Source organism: Sus scrofa, chromosome 13 (assembly GCF_054392235.1).
Source record: "Sus scrofa isolate SSC_HxYL_T2T_F1_AM1 chromosome 13, Sscrofa_HxYL_maternal_Yorkshire_Landrace_v2.0, whole genome shotgun sequence".
Lineage (NCBI taxonomy): Eukaryota > Metazoa > Chordata > Mammalia > Artiodactyla > Suidae > Sus > Sus scrofa.
The window spans coordinates 92,707,928-92,724,173 of NC_139395.1; the positions used below are offsets into that span (position 1 = coordinate 92,707,928).

At 47.5% G+C, this 16,246-nt stretch overlaps 1 protein-coding gene across 7 annotated transcripts in view; it reads left to right on the forward strand.

Annotated features, from left to right (window-relative positions):
• The window catches only part of IL20RB (interleukin 20 receptor subunit beta), a 991,209-nt gene that overhangs the window by 973,809 nt on the left and 1,154 nt on the right, over positions 1–16,246 (forward strand). For 2 of the 7 annotated variants that reach the window (XM_084989814.1, XM_084989813.1), the window contains exons 3-5: positions 5,398–5,522; positions 7,503–7,653; positions 10,872–11,014. In XM_084989814.1, coding sequence (XP_084845940.1) covers positions 5,418–5,522; positions 7,503–7,653; positions 10,872–11,014 — 399 coding nt within the window. In that variant the 5' untranslated portion in view covers positions 5,398–5,417. Of the gene's footprint in view, positions 1–841; positions 1,033–5,397; positions 5,523–7,502; positions 7,659–10,288; positions 10,362–10,871; positions 11,015–13,030; positions 15,224–16,246 lie in introns of those variants that run through there. The other 5 variants (XM_084989815.1, XM_084989810.1, XM_003358566.5 and 2 more) reach the window with 5 other exon arrangements.

A 16,246-nucleotide genomic window follows, 5' to 3' on the forward strand; every position in this document is an offset into this window, starting at 1 on the left:
AGTGAAAATTCCGCATTTCAAGTTCTTAATAGGCACATGTGGCTAATATCACATAGAAAAACACCCATGCAGAAATAGTTGCAATAGTTGCACCATTGCAGAAAGTTCTATTGGGCAGCACTGCTTTGGGTGTCAGAAATCAGTGCTAGGAGGGAGCTAAAAGGCTGATGCAACAGAGATGACACTGTGACAACTTTTATTAGATGGGCAGGGGAGGTCTGCCTGAGTATGTGCTGTTTAAGCCAGTGGCTGAAGGACAGGAGCAGCCGGCCAATGTGGAATGCAGGGGCAGAGCATTTGAGACAGTGAACGTGTCAGCCTGTTGGGGAAACGGCAAGGAGGCCTGTGTGGAGAGAGCATCATGCTGAAGGTTGGAATGAGAGAGAAGGCCAGAGAGTCTTGTAGGCCATGGGGGAGGTTTGGATTCCATTCAAGGCCAGAGCTCCTTGGAAGCCACGAAGGAGAGAAATGTTATGCTCTGCTGAGTGATGAAGGGTTTGGAGAATGGCAGGAAGGGAAGCCGGAAAAGCAGTCAGGAGACCCAGCAAGGCAAGGGGTGCAGTGGCTGCGAACGGGGTGGTGACTGTGCAGACAGAGAGACCAGGACAGAGTTTATGGGGTTTAGGTGGGGTTTATGCCTGGATTTCCCTCATCTGGTAAGAAAGGGCGTAAGGAAGGATGGGTGGTTGGTGAAGGAGGAGAGGGGAGGAAGTGGAATGTGGAGCCAATTCTTCTTTTCCGGACCCATAAAAAGTCAGCGAATGAGGCAGGTACTTGAAACCATCATTGAGGCTGGGGAGAAGGGGCTGCTGTGATACTGTCTCCTCCTCTCTTTGTCCAGAGAGTATGAGAGCCTATACATGAGCCACATCTGGATCCCCAGCAGCTGGTGCTCACCCACCACAGGTCTTGAGTGTGACATCACTGATGACATCACTGCCACTGTGCCATACAACCTCCGGGTCAGGGCCACGCTGGGCTCACAGACCTCGGCCTGGAGCACCCTGAAGCACCCCTTTAATCGAAATTCAAGTAAGGCCCTTTTCTACTTACTCCACACCTCTACCAGTTCACACCCACCCCCCTTCAGGAGCCATGTTCACTGAGCCTTTAGGATTCTTTTCAGCATCAAATTAGTCTTGCAAAGTCAGAGTACTGTGAACATAAACAACCCTAACTGGTCTATTTAAAAAGTTTCTGGCAGCTTCCTACAGCACCCCCCTCTTTTGTTTTTGCTTTTTAGGGCCACTCCTGTGGCCTATGGAAGTTCCCAGTCTAGGGGTCAGTTTGGAGCTATAGCTACTGGCCTATGCTACAGCCACAGCAACGCAGGATCCAAGCTATGTCTGCAACCTACACCGCAGCTCATGGCAACACCGGAGCTTAAGCCACTGAGTGAGGCCAGGGATGGAACCTGCATCCTCATGGATACTAGTCGGATTCATCTCTGCAGCGCCACAACAGGAAATCTACCCCCTCTCATTTCAAAAGAGACTTTGGAAGTTATTTGTGATTTTCTCTGGAAAGAAGGCTGCTCTAGAAGTGGGGAGATGAGGCTAAGACGGCCTCTCTCTACCCTGATGGTGCCTCAGTAAATCTTATACTGCCTCCCATCTCTACCTCATTAACTCCATCTTTGTTTCCTGTGTGTGCATCTTTGTGCAATAGCGTCTATACATTATTAGCGTGACCAGAAATAGTCTTTTGGAAATGAGTAAAATTTCTATAACAATAGAACCTGGAAAATGATGGAGAAAGAAGTAAGGGAAGAACCCAGATTAGTGACCAACTATGGCAGAGTGCAAATAATGACCAAGGTGTAAAAGAGTGTGTGGGGGGCATAGCAGGAGCAAGGGCAGGATGGCCAGCAGGTGAGGAAGCAGCTGGTCACAGGGTGAAGGGCTTTGACATAAAGCTTGATCAAATCAATAGAGGGGCTCATGGAAGAAGAGAGGGTCTAGGCCAAGTCTGTCTCACCGAACACTCGCCCTGGCTGCTGTGGGGAGAATGAGCTTCAGGCAAGAAAAGAGTCGGGGGGTGAGTGAACCCTGCAGCTGAGCCAAGGTGGGTCCTGAGCCAAGGTGGGTCCTGATCCCAGGAGTCGGGGAGGGGAGCGAAAACATAGCCATGGCTGAGTTAGAAAGTTTAGAGCCTTGGGGACAAGTTACTGGGAGTCAGAGTTGTGGGGAGACAACGATGGTGTCCGGCTTCTATTTGAAGTTGGTGAGAATGTCATCCAACGCAGAGAACCTAGCAGGGGTGACTGGTCTGAGGAACAGGAGACTCTCCTGGCTTTGGGCTATTTGAGATGGGGATTCCTATAAGATATTGTGCCTCAGATGTCTGATTTATAGTTGGAAAGCAGGCCCTGGGGCTCAGACAGATCAAGGTCAGACACAAAACTAATAGCTAATTAATTAATAGCTAATCACCTCACTTGGGAGCAGGTGAGATTGTCCAGGGACAAGACGTGAGGACAAAGAGAACCCAGGAAAAGATTCTAGGAAATCTATATAAAGAGGATGGAGGGAAGGGCACCCACAGGTGCCGGGAGAGGGAGAGGGGCAGGGAGAGGGTCATGGAAGGGAGGATAGGAGAGCTGCTGATAGGTCTGAAGGAGGTCCCTAAATGGGTCCTTGAGAAAGTGGCTTCGTGGAGCAGTGAGCATGTTGGTCAGGCTGCCGGCTGGAGGAGTGAGTGGAGGAGAAAGGTGCAGGGCAGCCCTCCTCTGAGAGGGGTGTGGATGATAATGTGACCGGTTTGGACATGCAGGAAAGGCAAGGGAAAGGCTTGCCTTCGGTGACTGGTTTTCTTGGTGTGGCAGGCAATCCTCTGGTGTGAGGACGTAGGAGGGTTGGGGGCAGCATGTACAGTAATGGAAGGAATCGAAGGTTACTGAGGGGTGTAGAAGGTGGGGGAGCCCACCCTGGAAGGGGCTGAGGAAGGTGAAGATCCATTTGTAGGGGAAGTTGGCCCTCTAGATTCCGACAGATGTGGTTCTAATCCCAGTTCAGCCACTCGAGTCCTTTTCTGTAAGACGGGCAACAGTTTGCCTCACTGGGTGACTGTGGGCAAGATGAAATGTGTAAATGATCAGGGCAGTGCTGTCTTATCACAGCACTCAGCTATTAGTAAGTATCACTACTATTACCATACTACTATTACTGTTATTATCCTAGGGATGCCAGAGTTAAGAGCCAGAGAGCAGAGGAAGGAGTGAAAAGGTGGGGACTGGCATGGGACCATTGAAGTGGGGTACCAGTAGGAATTTGGGTGCAGAATGTGGGCTCCTCTGCCCAGGTGTCATTCCCTAGGCACTGGGAGGATATGGCAGAAGCAGTGAGATCCCACTGGCAGGCCCTGCGGGAGCCTGTAGGGCACTGGAAGGTGGTGCAGCTTTGCCTCTTCCTGCAATGCCCAGGCAGCATCCAACACCACCTCCTCTGGGTCCTAGAAACACGGAGCTCCAGCTGGGGCTGGCAGCAGGGGTTGGAAAGGAAGGCATGGGGTGCTTGGAGATAAGGAAGTGCCTGCAAAACTACGTGGGTGGGTGTGTGCAGTAGGAACTTGCACTTGAAAAGGCCAGTGTAAACAGGAAAAGGGCTTGCTGCTGGAGAAGCTGAGGAAAGGATTCTCTGTACCTGCACCAAAAGCAGAAGATGTGATCCTGTGTGGTCCCTGTGCCGGTGATGTTGGCTGTAGAGCTGAGATGGAATTGAGATTCTTAAGGGCATTAAGTCTGTAGTTGGTCTTTGAAAAATGCAGAGGTTCTTAACCTCAGTTGCATGAATTCAAGTCACAGGGGAGCTTTAAAACCATTTATCTCTGGGGCCCATCCCCAGAGTCCGATTTAAATGATCCATGTGCATCCTGTTTCTTGGGAGTTAAAAATTCTCCCCAGGTTATTCTCATGTATAGCCAGAGCTGAAATCCACTAATACCAAGGCTCAACACCCCACACAGCAAAGTCTAGAAACATGGAAAGACATGAATTCAAATTCTGGCCATTAACTGTTGTGACTCTGGGAAAATCACTTCTCTAAGGCTCTGTTATGTCATCTGTACAAAAGGAATAGTATTTACCTTCTTAAATCTACTGGATGGATTAAATGAGATAAGGATGTAGAGGACAAAGGACAGAGGCTCAACACTGTCAAGAAAATCCCCTGAACTGAAATGACCTTAGGGCATTTTCTCTAATCCTATTCTCAACAAAGATGGAGATGGAAAGTCCAGTTCTAATCATGTTTGACTTAAAACTGGAGGAATCAAACATCTCTTTTCCTTCTGGGGGTGTTTCAGAGGTAGTCTAGTGGTGCTGTGTGCTCTTATGATGGCTCTGAACAGGGTCTGTTTTGCACAGTTGGTCCCTGACTCCCAAGTCCTCCTGTCCCCTATTCAGGCAGCTCTTCAAATGCCAGGAAATGCTTTGTTCTCTGAAAACTCCCTGCAGGAACTGCCTTTCTTTTGAGTGTCCACTGACCCCAAGGCAGGGGGATTTAGCCCAGAACACGCTCCACTCTATTTCCTAAGCCAAGCCCAACAATCAGGGTGGCCCTTCTGGTCCCGCAGTGTCTGGATCTGGGAGGCAAGTCTGGACCCATCATTAGTAGTCAGGGACTAAAGACTCTCTGTTTAGGCCCTTTTGTTCTTGGTCTGCTGATAGAAAAGTATCCGTGGAGGTTGCTGGCCTTTCTGTTTGGGATCTAATTATGTATAAGATGGTGTTTGTGTTTGTGCTGTGATTTCTAGAGCTAATTATTGAAATTTATAAATCCCTCTGATTTTCCAACATATCCTGTTAAGGATATGAGATAAAGAATCCTTGGACCAAGAATGCTGCCGATTTTTTTTTTTTAATTTTTTTTTTTAGGGCCACACCCATGGTGAACGGAAGCTCCCAGGCTAGGGGTTGAATCAGAGCTATAGCTGCCGGTCTACGCCACAGCCGCAGCAACACCAGATCCAAGCCACATCTGTGACCTACACCACAGTTCACAGCAATGCCAGATCCTTAACCCATTGAGTAGGGCCAGGGATCGAACCTGTGTCCTCATGGATTCTAGTCAGGTTCATTATTGCTGAGCCACTACGGGAACTTCTGAGTTGCTAATGTTTGATAGTTAGCAACAGCTGGTATATATCACTGATCTATGTTAATTACAGTTAAGTTTTTCTTTTTTTTTTTCACTTGCTTATCACTCGAAATGTGTTTACTGAGCACCTGCTGAGTACAGGAGAGGACTGGAGTACATGTTTCTTTGTGCTGTGAAACCACATCTAAACCCTCCCCCTCCAATGAGCCTGGCATGTTTCCAGATGACTTGGTCATGGTCTCTGGACAGAAATCAGTCCTGTCTGGGGCTGGCTCTGATTCTCCCCTTGTCTTGCCAACAGCCACTCTCATCCCACCTGGAATGGAGGTCACCAAGGATGGCTTCCACCTGGTTATTAAGCTGGAAGACCTGGGGCCCCAGTTTGAGTTCTTCGTGGCCTACTGGAGGAGGGAGCCTGGTGCCAAGGTGAGACTTCCAGCTTCGGCCTTTGAGTTAGGCTTTAGAGAAGAAGGCACAGACTTCTGAGAGCTGAGTGAGGAAAGCCAGCCCCTGCAACACTAGCTGTCTGGGGTGGCTTGAGGATGAGCAGACCTAATTGTGGGAAAGGAGAGATGAGTGTAGGATGACAAAGCTGGCAGCCTCCTCCTCTAAGAACCACCTTGGTCCAACCTACACCTTGGCTGGGAGCCATCTCAGGCCAGATTTGCTGAGGTATGGGGGCTGCCTCCTTGCCTTAATCTCTGACATTTTTGGATCCACAATACCTTTTCAATGCATTTCTTCTCCTTCATCAGCGTGTCGTCTCAGCCATTCTCCCTGGCGTGTTTAGGGGCAGCAGACCAGGGTGTTCCAGATCAATTGGATGATTTCAAAAGTGTATGGGCTGACACAAGCCTCCTGAGGGTGTGTATCTGGGCAGGGTGCAGAAATCAGGGCAGAGAGCCAGGAGCTGGCTTAGGCACAAAGCTAATTATGCATGGGCGGGCCACCTGGAATGCCTAGCTGGGGCGCTGGCCCCTCCCTGTGGGACAGTGACTGCTGGCTGGGCTGGGTGGAAGGTCAGCTTCCCCAGAGGGTGTGGCCAAACATTGCATAGCCTCAGCCTCAGAAGGTCTAGAGCTTGGACAGATCTGTGGAGGCCCTGTCCCAGCTGATATCACAAGGACTAATACTCTGTGATAAGGGCTCTCACAGACTCTCTGAAGAGGCCCCGAGCCAGGCTGCAGCACAGCCTCCCTTATCCAGCAGTCATTTCTTGCAGAATCCTTGCTTCCCTCTGATGGGTCTTCTCTATTGCACCTCTCCCCAGCTTGTCCTGACCCCTCATCACTCCTTCCTGCATGTGCCTATGGCCGTGCCTTACCAGGCCTGCCTCCCCTTTACCGTGTCCTTTCCTCTTGACCCCTGGTTCTAGCTGCAGGTATTCAGTTTCCCAAGACCAGTTCCCAGGGGAGGAAATCTTCCTGGTCCTGCTTATCTTATCAGGCCAAGCTTAGGGGTTGCTGGTTGCTGGCTGGCCTCTGGTAGACCCTTCTCAGGCCAAGGGTACTCCTCACCTAATGCCTGGGTCTGGTGGACAGGACGTGTGCCCTATGACCTTCTCAATAGGGGTTGTTGGCTAGGTGGCTTTCCCTGGAAGGTGGTATGGACAGGTAGAACAGGCAATAGCAATGGTTTCCAGTATTTACTTCTGCTGTGTTAGGGCCCAGTGGTAGGACCTGGTACTGGAGTCCATCTGGCCAGGCAGATGGAGTCTTGTGGGAGACAGATCAGGGCCTAGGATCTAAGTCCCTTGGATTCTCTGGAAGGAACAGGGCATGTACCCTGAGTCACCTGGGGCTTGGCCCAGACAAGCCTCCACAGGTTCAGGCATGGAGCACAGGCCTCAGGGGGTGGGTAGGGGTGGAGGGATGTGCAGATAGGTAGACAGACAGTGGATGCTTGGATGTGTGAGGAGGCATTGCCCACTGACTCCGTTGTTTCTGTGCACTGATCCCCCCTGGCAGCAGTGGCCAAGCCAAGACCCCAGTCAGATTTCTGACATTCAGGTCTTGGTCCAAATATTACCTATCAGAGAGGCCTTCCTTAACCACTGCTCTAGTACCTCCTCATTACTTTCTACCTGCTTGTCCTGCCTCAGTTTTCTTCACAGCCCTTTTCACTACTGGATGTGTATTGTGTATCATATACAATCTGTGTTCCCCCACGTAAGCTCCAAGAGAGGAGGAAATTTGTTTTGTTCAGCACTGTGTCCTAGTGCCTGCAACAGCGCCTGGCACACAGCGGGTGCTAAATAAATAAATAAATAAATAAGAATGAATGAATGAATGAGAGGAACACTCTGTATGCATCCTGGAAAGGAAATATTTGCAGGTTTTCTTCCCTCCTGCTCCCCCTTTCCTGTTCTGCTTTGCTCAGGGTGTAACTGTTGTCTGGTTTCTAAAGGAACACGTCAAGGTGGTGAGGCCTGGGGGTATTCCAATGCACCTGGAAACCATGGAGCCAGGGGCCACATACTGCGTGAAAGCCCGGACATTTGTGAAGGCCATCGGGCGGTACAGTGCCTTCAGCCAGGCAGAGTGTGTCAAGGTGCAAGGTAAGGCCATCTGTTTGCCCCTGGTTCTGAGTCTCCTCTCAGTTTCCCTGACCTGCCCCCTCCACCTCAGGCTGGGTGGTTTCCTGTGGTGAAATTGTGCTGTGTTCTAATTCCCCCTGAAGCGAGTGTCCATCCTGGGGTTGGGTGGGTGTCACTCTGCCGCTGTCCAGCTTTCCAGAACACCTTCCCTGAAAGCTCCTGAGGCCTGAGGCCAGATGTTGCCAGGCTGGTTGACTAAGTGGCAGCTGCCTGTGAACCAGAGGGGGCTGCGGGTGAAGCAGCCTGGGGCCCGAGAGTCAGACCTTGTGAGGGTGTAGCCCACTGTGTACACAGCCGCACTCAGCCGGGAGGGGCTTCATGGGAAGTCTATGGAATCCCTTGTTTGACTTAATTTTTTTCCCTTGAACTTTTTATGGTCTATAAACCTACAATGAAAAGAAACAAAAACAAAACCCCATGATTCTGCCACACAAACACCACCAATGACATTTAGTGTGTAATTTCTTAGTTTTTAAAAAATTATTGTTTTGAACATTTGGTACATTTACATAGTTCAAAAAACTTGAGAAGGTACACATGGCAACTCCTTCCTACTCCTCTTCCTCATCAATGTAATTCCCACCCCTCCCCCATGGGTATTAGCTTTTTGTGTATACTTCTAAAGATGTCTTAATACATTTACAAGGGAATGGGAATACATTTTTACATATTTCCCTTCTTTTTAGCACAAATGGTAGTACACTCTATACACTGTTCTAGATCTTGTCTTTTTTACAGTACATATCTTGTAGATTTTTTCAAATCAAAAAGAACTTCTTGAGAGTTCCCTGATGGCCTAGGGATTAAGGATCCCAAGCTGTCACTGCTATGGCTCAGATTCAGTTCCTGGCCTGGGACTTCTACATACTGTGGGCACAGCCAAACAAATAAATAAAGAAGAACTTCTTCATCCTTCTTCATAGCTACATGATAGTCTATTATATGTACATAACTAGTTTAACTAGTCCCCTATTGATGGATATTTCATTTTTTCCCAATATTTTACTATTAGAGCCAATGCTTTCATTAATTACCTTGTATATAGATCATTTGATGGTATATTTGAAGGATAAATTCCTGAAAGTAGAGTTGCTGGGTCAAAGGAAATACAGAGAATTTTGACCATTGTTTCCAAGTTGCTCTCTAAAGGGGTGTTATCCTTTGTGTAGACATATGGTGTATTTATATTATGCATATTCTTTTTTTTTTTTTAAATGGCCACACCTGTAGTGTATGGAGGTTCCTGGGCTAGGGATTGAATCATAGCTACAGCCGCAGCCTATGCCACAGCCACAGCAATACTGGATCTGCAGTCTACACCACAGCCTGCAACAACGCTGGATTCTTAACCCACAGAGCAAAGCCAGGGATTGAACCCGCATCTTCACAGACATTCTTAACCCACAACAGGAACTCTGTATTATGCATATTCTTTGTACTTTTATTTTTTCACAAATATTATCTCCGTAACATTTTCCCTGTAGATTTTCTGATTACTATTTTATATTACTTTTTAAAACCATATAAGTAAAGCTTGCTAAAAAATTCAAACAATGCAAAAGTATATAAAGAGGTCCATATTCTCCATTCTCCCCATACCACTCCAATCTCCCCAAGATTTCCTTTGGCAAGTTTGGAGTTAATCTTCCAGTCAGTGTGTGATGCTAGTATTCACAGGCACAGATGGGACCATTCTGGGCTCACTGCTCTGTCCCTGGCCTATCTTCACTTGGAATCTATTGTGAACATCTTTTCATGTCAGTGCATATGGATCTACCTCTCCAAAGAAGATGCATATCAAGCCAATATATAGATATGTCAAACTATATGTACCTGGGCTATTAATAAGTGTCTTCTGTGCTTTCCAGTCTTTTGCCACTGCAACCCGTGCTGCAGTGAAGGAGCTTGGATATATCTTAGTTCTCATTGTAATAGAGGAACTCCTAAGTGCCATGCTGATAATGTATTCCATCATCCTCTATTGGGGGCTATTTAGATCATTTCCATCTGCTTTTGGAGATGATGTCCGTTCACTGAATCATTCATTTATTCATTCAGTGAATAATTATTGAGCACTGACTATGTGCCAAGCGCTGGCTTTGTCACAGCTGGGACGTTCCTGCCCTCACGGAGCTTTGCTTCTAGTTGGGGAGACAGATTACAAAGAAGTAAGCAAATGAGATAGTTTCCCTTGGTGGTATGTGCTATGAGAAAACACACCGGAGTACGCTGGGGGTGGAAGGACATGCAGGTGTGCTGCTTTGGGCAGAGAGGGAGACTGGTTACCAGGTTGTTGTTCTAATCCAGATGTTGCCATGAACTGCTCTCTGCATGTAATTGTTTCCTTCCTTGGAATTATTTTTTTGGAATCCACTCAAAGGAGTGGTGAAAGGGTTTGAACATTATTGTATCTCTTGATGTGTATGGCCAAAATATTTTCCAAAAGCATTGATTCAAACGATGGTACCCCCAGCCCCCTGGGAGAGCCCACTAGCTTCTCTGCAGCCACATGGGCTGTGCCACCATTCACATCTGGGTGAGCAGCCCAGCCCAGAGGGGCTAAATGAATTGCTAGAGGTTCCTCCTGCATCTGCAGATGGCTCAGACATGGCACTTTCTGATACATCCCTTAGTGGAATTTGGAGCCAGTTCTACCTGTGTGATCTGGGGTAAGTCACTTAACCATTGGAGGGGCTTGATACGTCAGAGTTATTGTGTGACTGTTTTCTGAGCCCAGTATTTTCCTCCACAGCCTGAATCACTGCCAAGAGCAAATTGTGAAACACACTTTGTTTTCAGTTGCAGCCTAGCACCCTTCTGTGCCGTTCTCTTTAGGTGCCTCCCCCTCATCCTGCCCGGGGCCTGGCACTCTGCCTTCCTTCTGGCAGAGGCGCCAAGGTATGTGCAAACACAGCTAGGGTTTAACAGATAATGCTCCTCCCTTTCCCTTCCCAAGAAAAAGGGTGTAATCTTCCCTGTGGGGCTTTCTGAAAACCAAGCCTTGATCTGGAGTCTAGGAAAAGTGTTTTAATGGTGGTCATTTTGGTCATGAGGGCATCTGTCAAGTCTCAGCGTGTTGGCAGCGTGTTGGCAGCTGCAGAGCCAACTCCAAGAGAGTGAGGGAAGACCAGGATTGGTGAGTTTGTCTCCTAAGCTGCTTCCTGTCTTTCTGTTTCCAGGAGAGAGCCTGCCCCTGGCACTGGCCCTGTTTGCATTTGTGGGCTTCATGCTCGTCCTCGTGGTTGTGCCGTTCTCCGTCTGGAAAATGGGCCGGCTGCTCCGGCGCTCCTGTTGCCCTGTGGTGGTGCTCCCCGACACCTTGGTAACTGTGTTCTATTTTCCTTTCAAAGCACCGCCCTGACCAGATGTCATGTAGGCCTCTGTGGGGCCTGGGCACACGTGTCGTGGGTCTCCAAGCATTTGCACAAAGAGGGGAGAAGAGCACTTATGGGCCTTCCCTTTTGGTCAAAAGGGATGGGAGATCTCCCTTCTCCAGGGAGGGGTGGCCTTCCTCAGGGTCCCCTCAGGCCTCTGCTGCTTGCCCCCGGGGCTTGGCACAGCCAAGGCATCAGGAGTGTAGCCCAGCCCAGGAGGCCCGGCGTGTCAGGAGTCATGCCTGGTCTTACCCTCGGGACGGGTCTGCCAAGTGTTCTGGGCCCCTCCCATCATTACAGCAGCAGCTGCCTCCTGTAACATGTTCCAACACAACACTGTCGATTCATAAACCAAGAGCCTCATGGGCTCTCAGGGTGAAGGGCATGTATGTGAATGTGGGGCCCACAGACTGTGCTCTGCCTTTGGCTGGGTACAGGGGGACTCTCGGTACCTGCCTGGTAACAACCCAGGGTGAGGAGTCCCCCAGCTCCTCACAAGCCAGGACACTTATCCTACTCCTGATGGCACTGGGCCATAGGTCTGAGTCTCTCCAGTGCGGAGAGGCCCTGGACGCCTATGCTAGAGTCGGGGAGCAAAAGCAGGGCTCCAGGGCTCCCACCATGGTCGCTATGCTTCCTGTGCACCCCCACCCCAGCCCCCAAGACCTCAGCACACCAACCAGTGCAACAAAAGACAACAAAATAATAACAGACAAAAGGAAACCCATCCCTGTCCCTTCAGGGATTTCTCACAGTTCTCTCCTGGCAGGAGGGGGTTGGCAGTTAGCTTCTCAGAAACAACTAGAGCCAGAATTTGCCTGCAAGCTATACATTCCTGTCATTCCTTATCACCCTGGAATCACCCAGGAAGGAAGCACCCTTGTGACATCTCATGGCCCTGAGAGCACAGGCCATGATCCTGATTCACAGGAGGACTAATCCTCCCAGCAATCCAGTCCTCAGGACACCCCCACCCTGTTTGCCTAGTGTCAGCCCTCTTTCTTTCCAGGACTTCAGGGAGTCACAACTTTAGGGCACACTGGTCCAGAGTTAAGGGCTTTACAGATAATTGGCTCATTTCATTTGCCCCTTTGCATAACGCTTACCAACCAGAGTACTTTTCATCAGTTCCCTGTCCAGGCACTCAGACGACTAAATGCTTTACTGCTAAACATAAAGACAGCGGGATGTATCAACACAGGGGATAGGGTGGGCCTGCATCCCCTTCGGCAAGAACTGGAGGGTCTCAGAGTTTCCTGAAGCATAAAAGGATGTGCATTCTGCAGTTGTCAGGGTGCTGTTTTAGAGGTATCAATTGGGCCAAAATGTTTGATCATACTGTTCAGATCATCTTTGTCCTTACTGATTATTTTTGGTATAGTTCTATTAGTTATTGAGAGAGAGACAACAAATTCTCTATGAGTGTGGATGTGTCTGTTTCTCCTTTTGTGTCAAATTTTCATGTATTTTGAGCTGTTTTAGGTGCATACATATTTATGAGTGATAGGTCTTCCTGAGTAATTGAGTCTTTATCATCATGAACCGTCTCTCTTTATCTCTGGCAATATTTCTTATCCTGATATCAATATAGCCTCTGTTTGTTTGGTTTTGGCTGTGCCCATGGCATGTAGAAATTCCTGAGCCAGGGATTGAACTCGGGCCATAGCAGTGACCCCAGCAACAGCAGTGACAATGCCAGATCCTTAACCCACGAGCCACACAGAAACTCTTAGCCCTTTTTGTTTACTCTTTGTAGGGTGTATCTTCCCTATTTTTACCTTAAACTTATCTGTGTCCTCATATTTGAAGGGTGTCTCTTGAAGCAGCGTTAACTTTTTTTTTTTTTTTAAAGCAAATCCATTTCAACAATCTCTATCATTTAATTGGAATGTTTAGTTCATTAACACTTAACTCTGGCCTTCTCACTTTCTAACTTACCCATATCCGTTTTCTGGTTCTTCAAGCCAGCAAGACTGTCACTGTTCATGGCACCAAGAGAGACCTGCTCTCAGACACAGAAATGCAAAAAATGGGAAATTCACCCAGAGACATTCCTTTCTTCCAAGTGTCAACTTTTGGTGGCTCTCCAGTGACTTATGGAAGTCGGTTTTATATTTTGATCTGTTTTTGAAATTGTTATCTGTGAAACGATTGGTGCTCCTCTTGCCATAAGTGGAAGCAGAGCCCTGCAATAAAAGAAGAAACCCTGAGTGAACCCCAAATGATGATGTTGGGAGGGGAGCATCCCTGGTTCAGCTGGTCCCCAGCTCTTCTTTCCCACAGATGGTGAAATGTCCAGCCTCCTCAGCTGGACTCCATCCAGTAGTGACCCTTTGTGGTTTTCCTCTCAACTCTGACCCCTGCTTACCCTCTACTCCCAGGCTATTCCACTCCTAACACCTTCCCTCATTTTCCCTCTTTTGGTCCTGAATTCAGTGACCCAGCAGAGTTGCCTCCCAGAACCCAGTGCGTTGTTAGGGAGCCCTGGAGTGAGGGGCCAGGGAAATAACCATATAAAGGGTCCCTTTCCGATAGAATTTCAGGTGCACAAGAAAAGCCTTCAAATGGCAAGAGCTCCTGGGAATCCTAATGCATGATGAGCCACACCCTAAAAATAATTTTTAGAGGAAATCAAGCAACTGAGTGAGACCAGAGACAAGGAGATTCTATGAGAGACCCCTTTGGTTGATGGAAGATATGCCACGACCCTTGGTCACATTTTACTTCTCTGTTCTCCTTACCATCCTTTCTACATCACTCCAGTGTCTGTTCCTCATGCATTCCTTTCCATAAGGCTTTTAAGTCCTTTTCCTTTTCTCCCCAGACTAATGCATATGCATTTCCCATGGTGCTATGTGAGAACAGATCACTAGTGTCCATCAAACCCCCAAAAGATTTTGGACCTGCACCTCACCACCATCCCCCCACTCTCAGCCTTGACTTTAGTATAGCCTAGCTGCACTTCAGCATTTGCATTAGTTACAGATAATCCTCCAAACTATTAAAAAGCAACTCCCAGCCAACCCTGCAAAATCCACACATCTTTCCAATTAAACCATGGAAAATTACCAAGTTGAAATCCTTGACAAGGCCTCAAAAAGTCCTATTGAGTTTGTAAGTGTTTCATTTATCTGTTTGGATTAAACATTTCATGTCTACATCTATAATTTTACAGTTGGTGATGGCTGCACTCTGAAATATACTATTAAGAATGTCTTTCCATTCAAGTTTATATCACCAAAGTAACAGTCTAAAGCAAAAAATATATATCCAAGGAAAATTATATTAAGACTGCTCAGTGTGTATTTCCCATTTTAAAATATAATGTCTTCTCCTTGTCTCTCATCCATAATTGCTTCATGGGGATGGAGGCTTTGGTCTTAAAGGGTCTTCCTTTCCTTTATGTGGCACACTTTATTCTTTTTCTCCCTGCTGTCACATTCCACTGCAACGTGGGCAGCGAGAATAAAAATGGCCTCAAGTTAGGCATTCTTCAATGGACCATCCCAAGTCTGACTTTATGTGCTTCATAGAATGTGGAGCTCAGATGCCTCTGGGGCCCAGACAGGTGGAAAAAAAAAAAAAAGAGTATACAGTGCCATAAATGTGATTTAACAGGGAGAGATAGATATGAGGACCATGGCAAACATGTGTCAACTAAAGAAAGCAGCTGCTTCTCAGTTCAACAAGGTTGCTGCCAAGCGGGACTATGAGCCAGCACTCCCTGGGCTCTGCATGGAAATGAGAAACCAAAAATCCAGATTTTGTAATAAATCTCCAGATATAAATGTTAAAAATGAATTCAAATTTTAAAATATCTATGTATTTAAAATACATATTTTTTAAGCTGAACCTTGCTTGAAAGAGTATTTAACCTATGAGGCAATAGTTTTTTACCTTGTTAAATTCTGAGGTTATGCTGTTTCACTTTAATGTCCTAGAACCACACTATCTAATATGGTAGCTGCTCACCAAATGTGACGATTAAGTATCTGAAATATGACCAGGTCAAACTGAGATGTGTTGCAACTACAAAATACACAACAGATTTTGAAGACACTACAAGAAAATAGTGTACAATTTCTATTAATATTTTTATATTGATTACATGTTGAAATGATAATATTTATTTTTAAGATAAAATATATTATTAAGATTAATTTCACCTGCTTCTTTTTACTTTATAAAAGGTGCTACTAGAGCATTTTTAATTGCATTTATAGCTCACATTACATTTTCACTGGACAGTGTCTTAGAGTTTGAAAAACAATCAGTATAAGCCCTGCAGATGTAGTTATCCAGCATCCTGAGAATCTGAGCAGACCAACAGCAGTGAATTGGTGGCAGGCTCCACACTGATGTCCTGATCAGTGAGCCCTACTTGTACATTGTCCTCCCCTGTTTTTTGCCTGTGGACACTAGGAATGACTGTAGCTGCCTCTTTACAAAGAAGCCCAAAGATAGCTGCCTGGATAAAGCCGATGTCTCCTGGGGACTGGGGTGGAGGAAACCATCATGCCCACCTGTCTGTGCCCAGGTGCCACTCTGGGGGGTGATGACAGACGGGAGGGACCGTGGGAGAAGCTGTGGAAGATCCTAGTGAGTTGGGGGAGGTGAGTGGGCTAGCAACCCTGGGGAGAGTTGCCATGAGAAGTGGATACCTGCATTTTTTTTTTTTGTCTTTGTCTTTTCTAGGGCCACTTCCGCGGCATATGGAGGTTCCCAGACTAGGGGTCGAATCGAAGCTGTAGCCGCCAGCCTGTCAGAGCCATAGCAACGCTGGATCTGAGCCGCGTCTGCAACCTATACCACAGCTCACAGCAACGCCGGATCCTTAACCCACTGAGCAAGGCCAGGGATCGAACCCGCAACCTCATGGTTCCTAGTCAGATTCGTTAACCACTGCGCCACGAGGGGAACTCCCAGGATACCTACATTTTTACAACCAGCTATGGTGACATATTGGGGTTGCTAGGAGAAGATGGCAGGAACGTGAAATATAAGTGGGAAGGGATTCCTGTTTATGGAGCACCGTCCCTGGACTGGGAGCCCTGCTAGGTGCTGTATGTGGAGTGCCTCAGACCAAGTCACTATTTTCAGAGCTCTCCTGTGGGTGAAGGTTAGATTTTTTTGGACTAGAACCACATCCTGGACTTTTGTGGGGCAGGAGCACTGAGGAG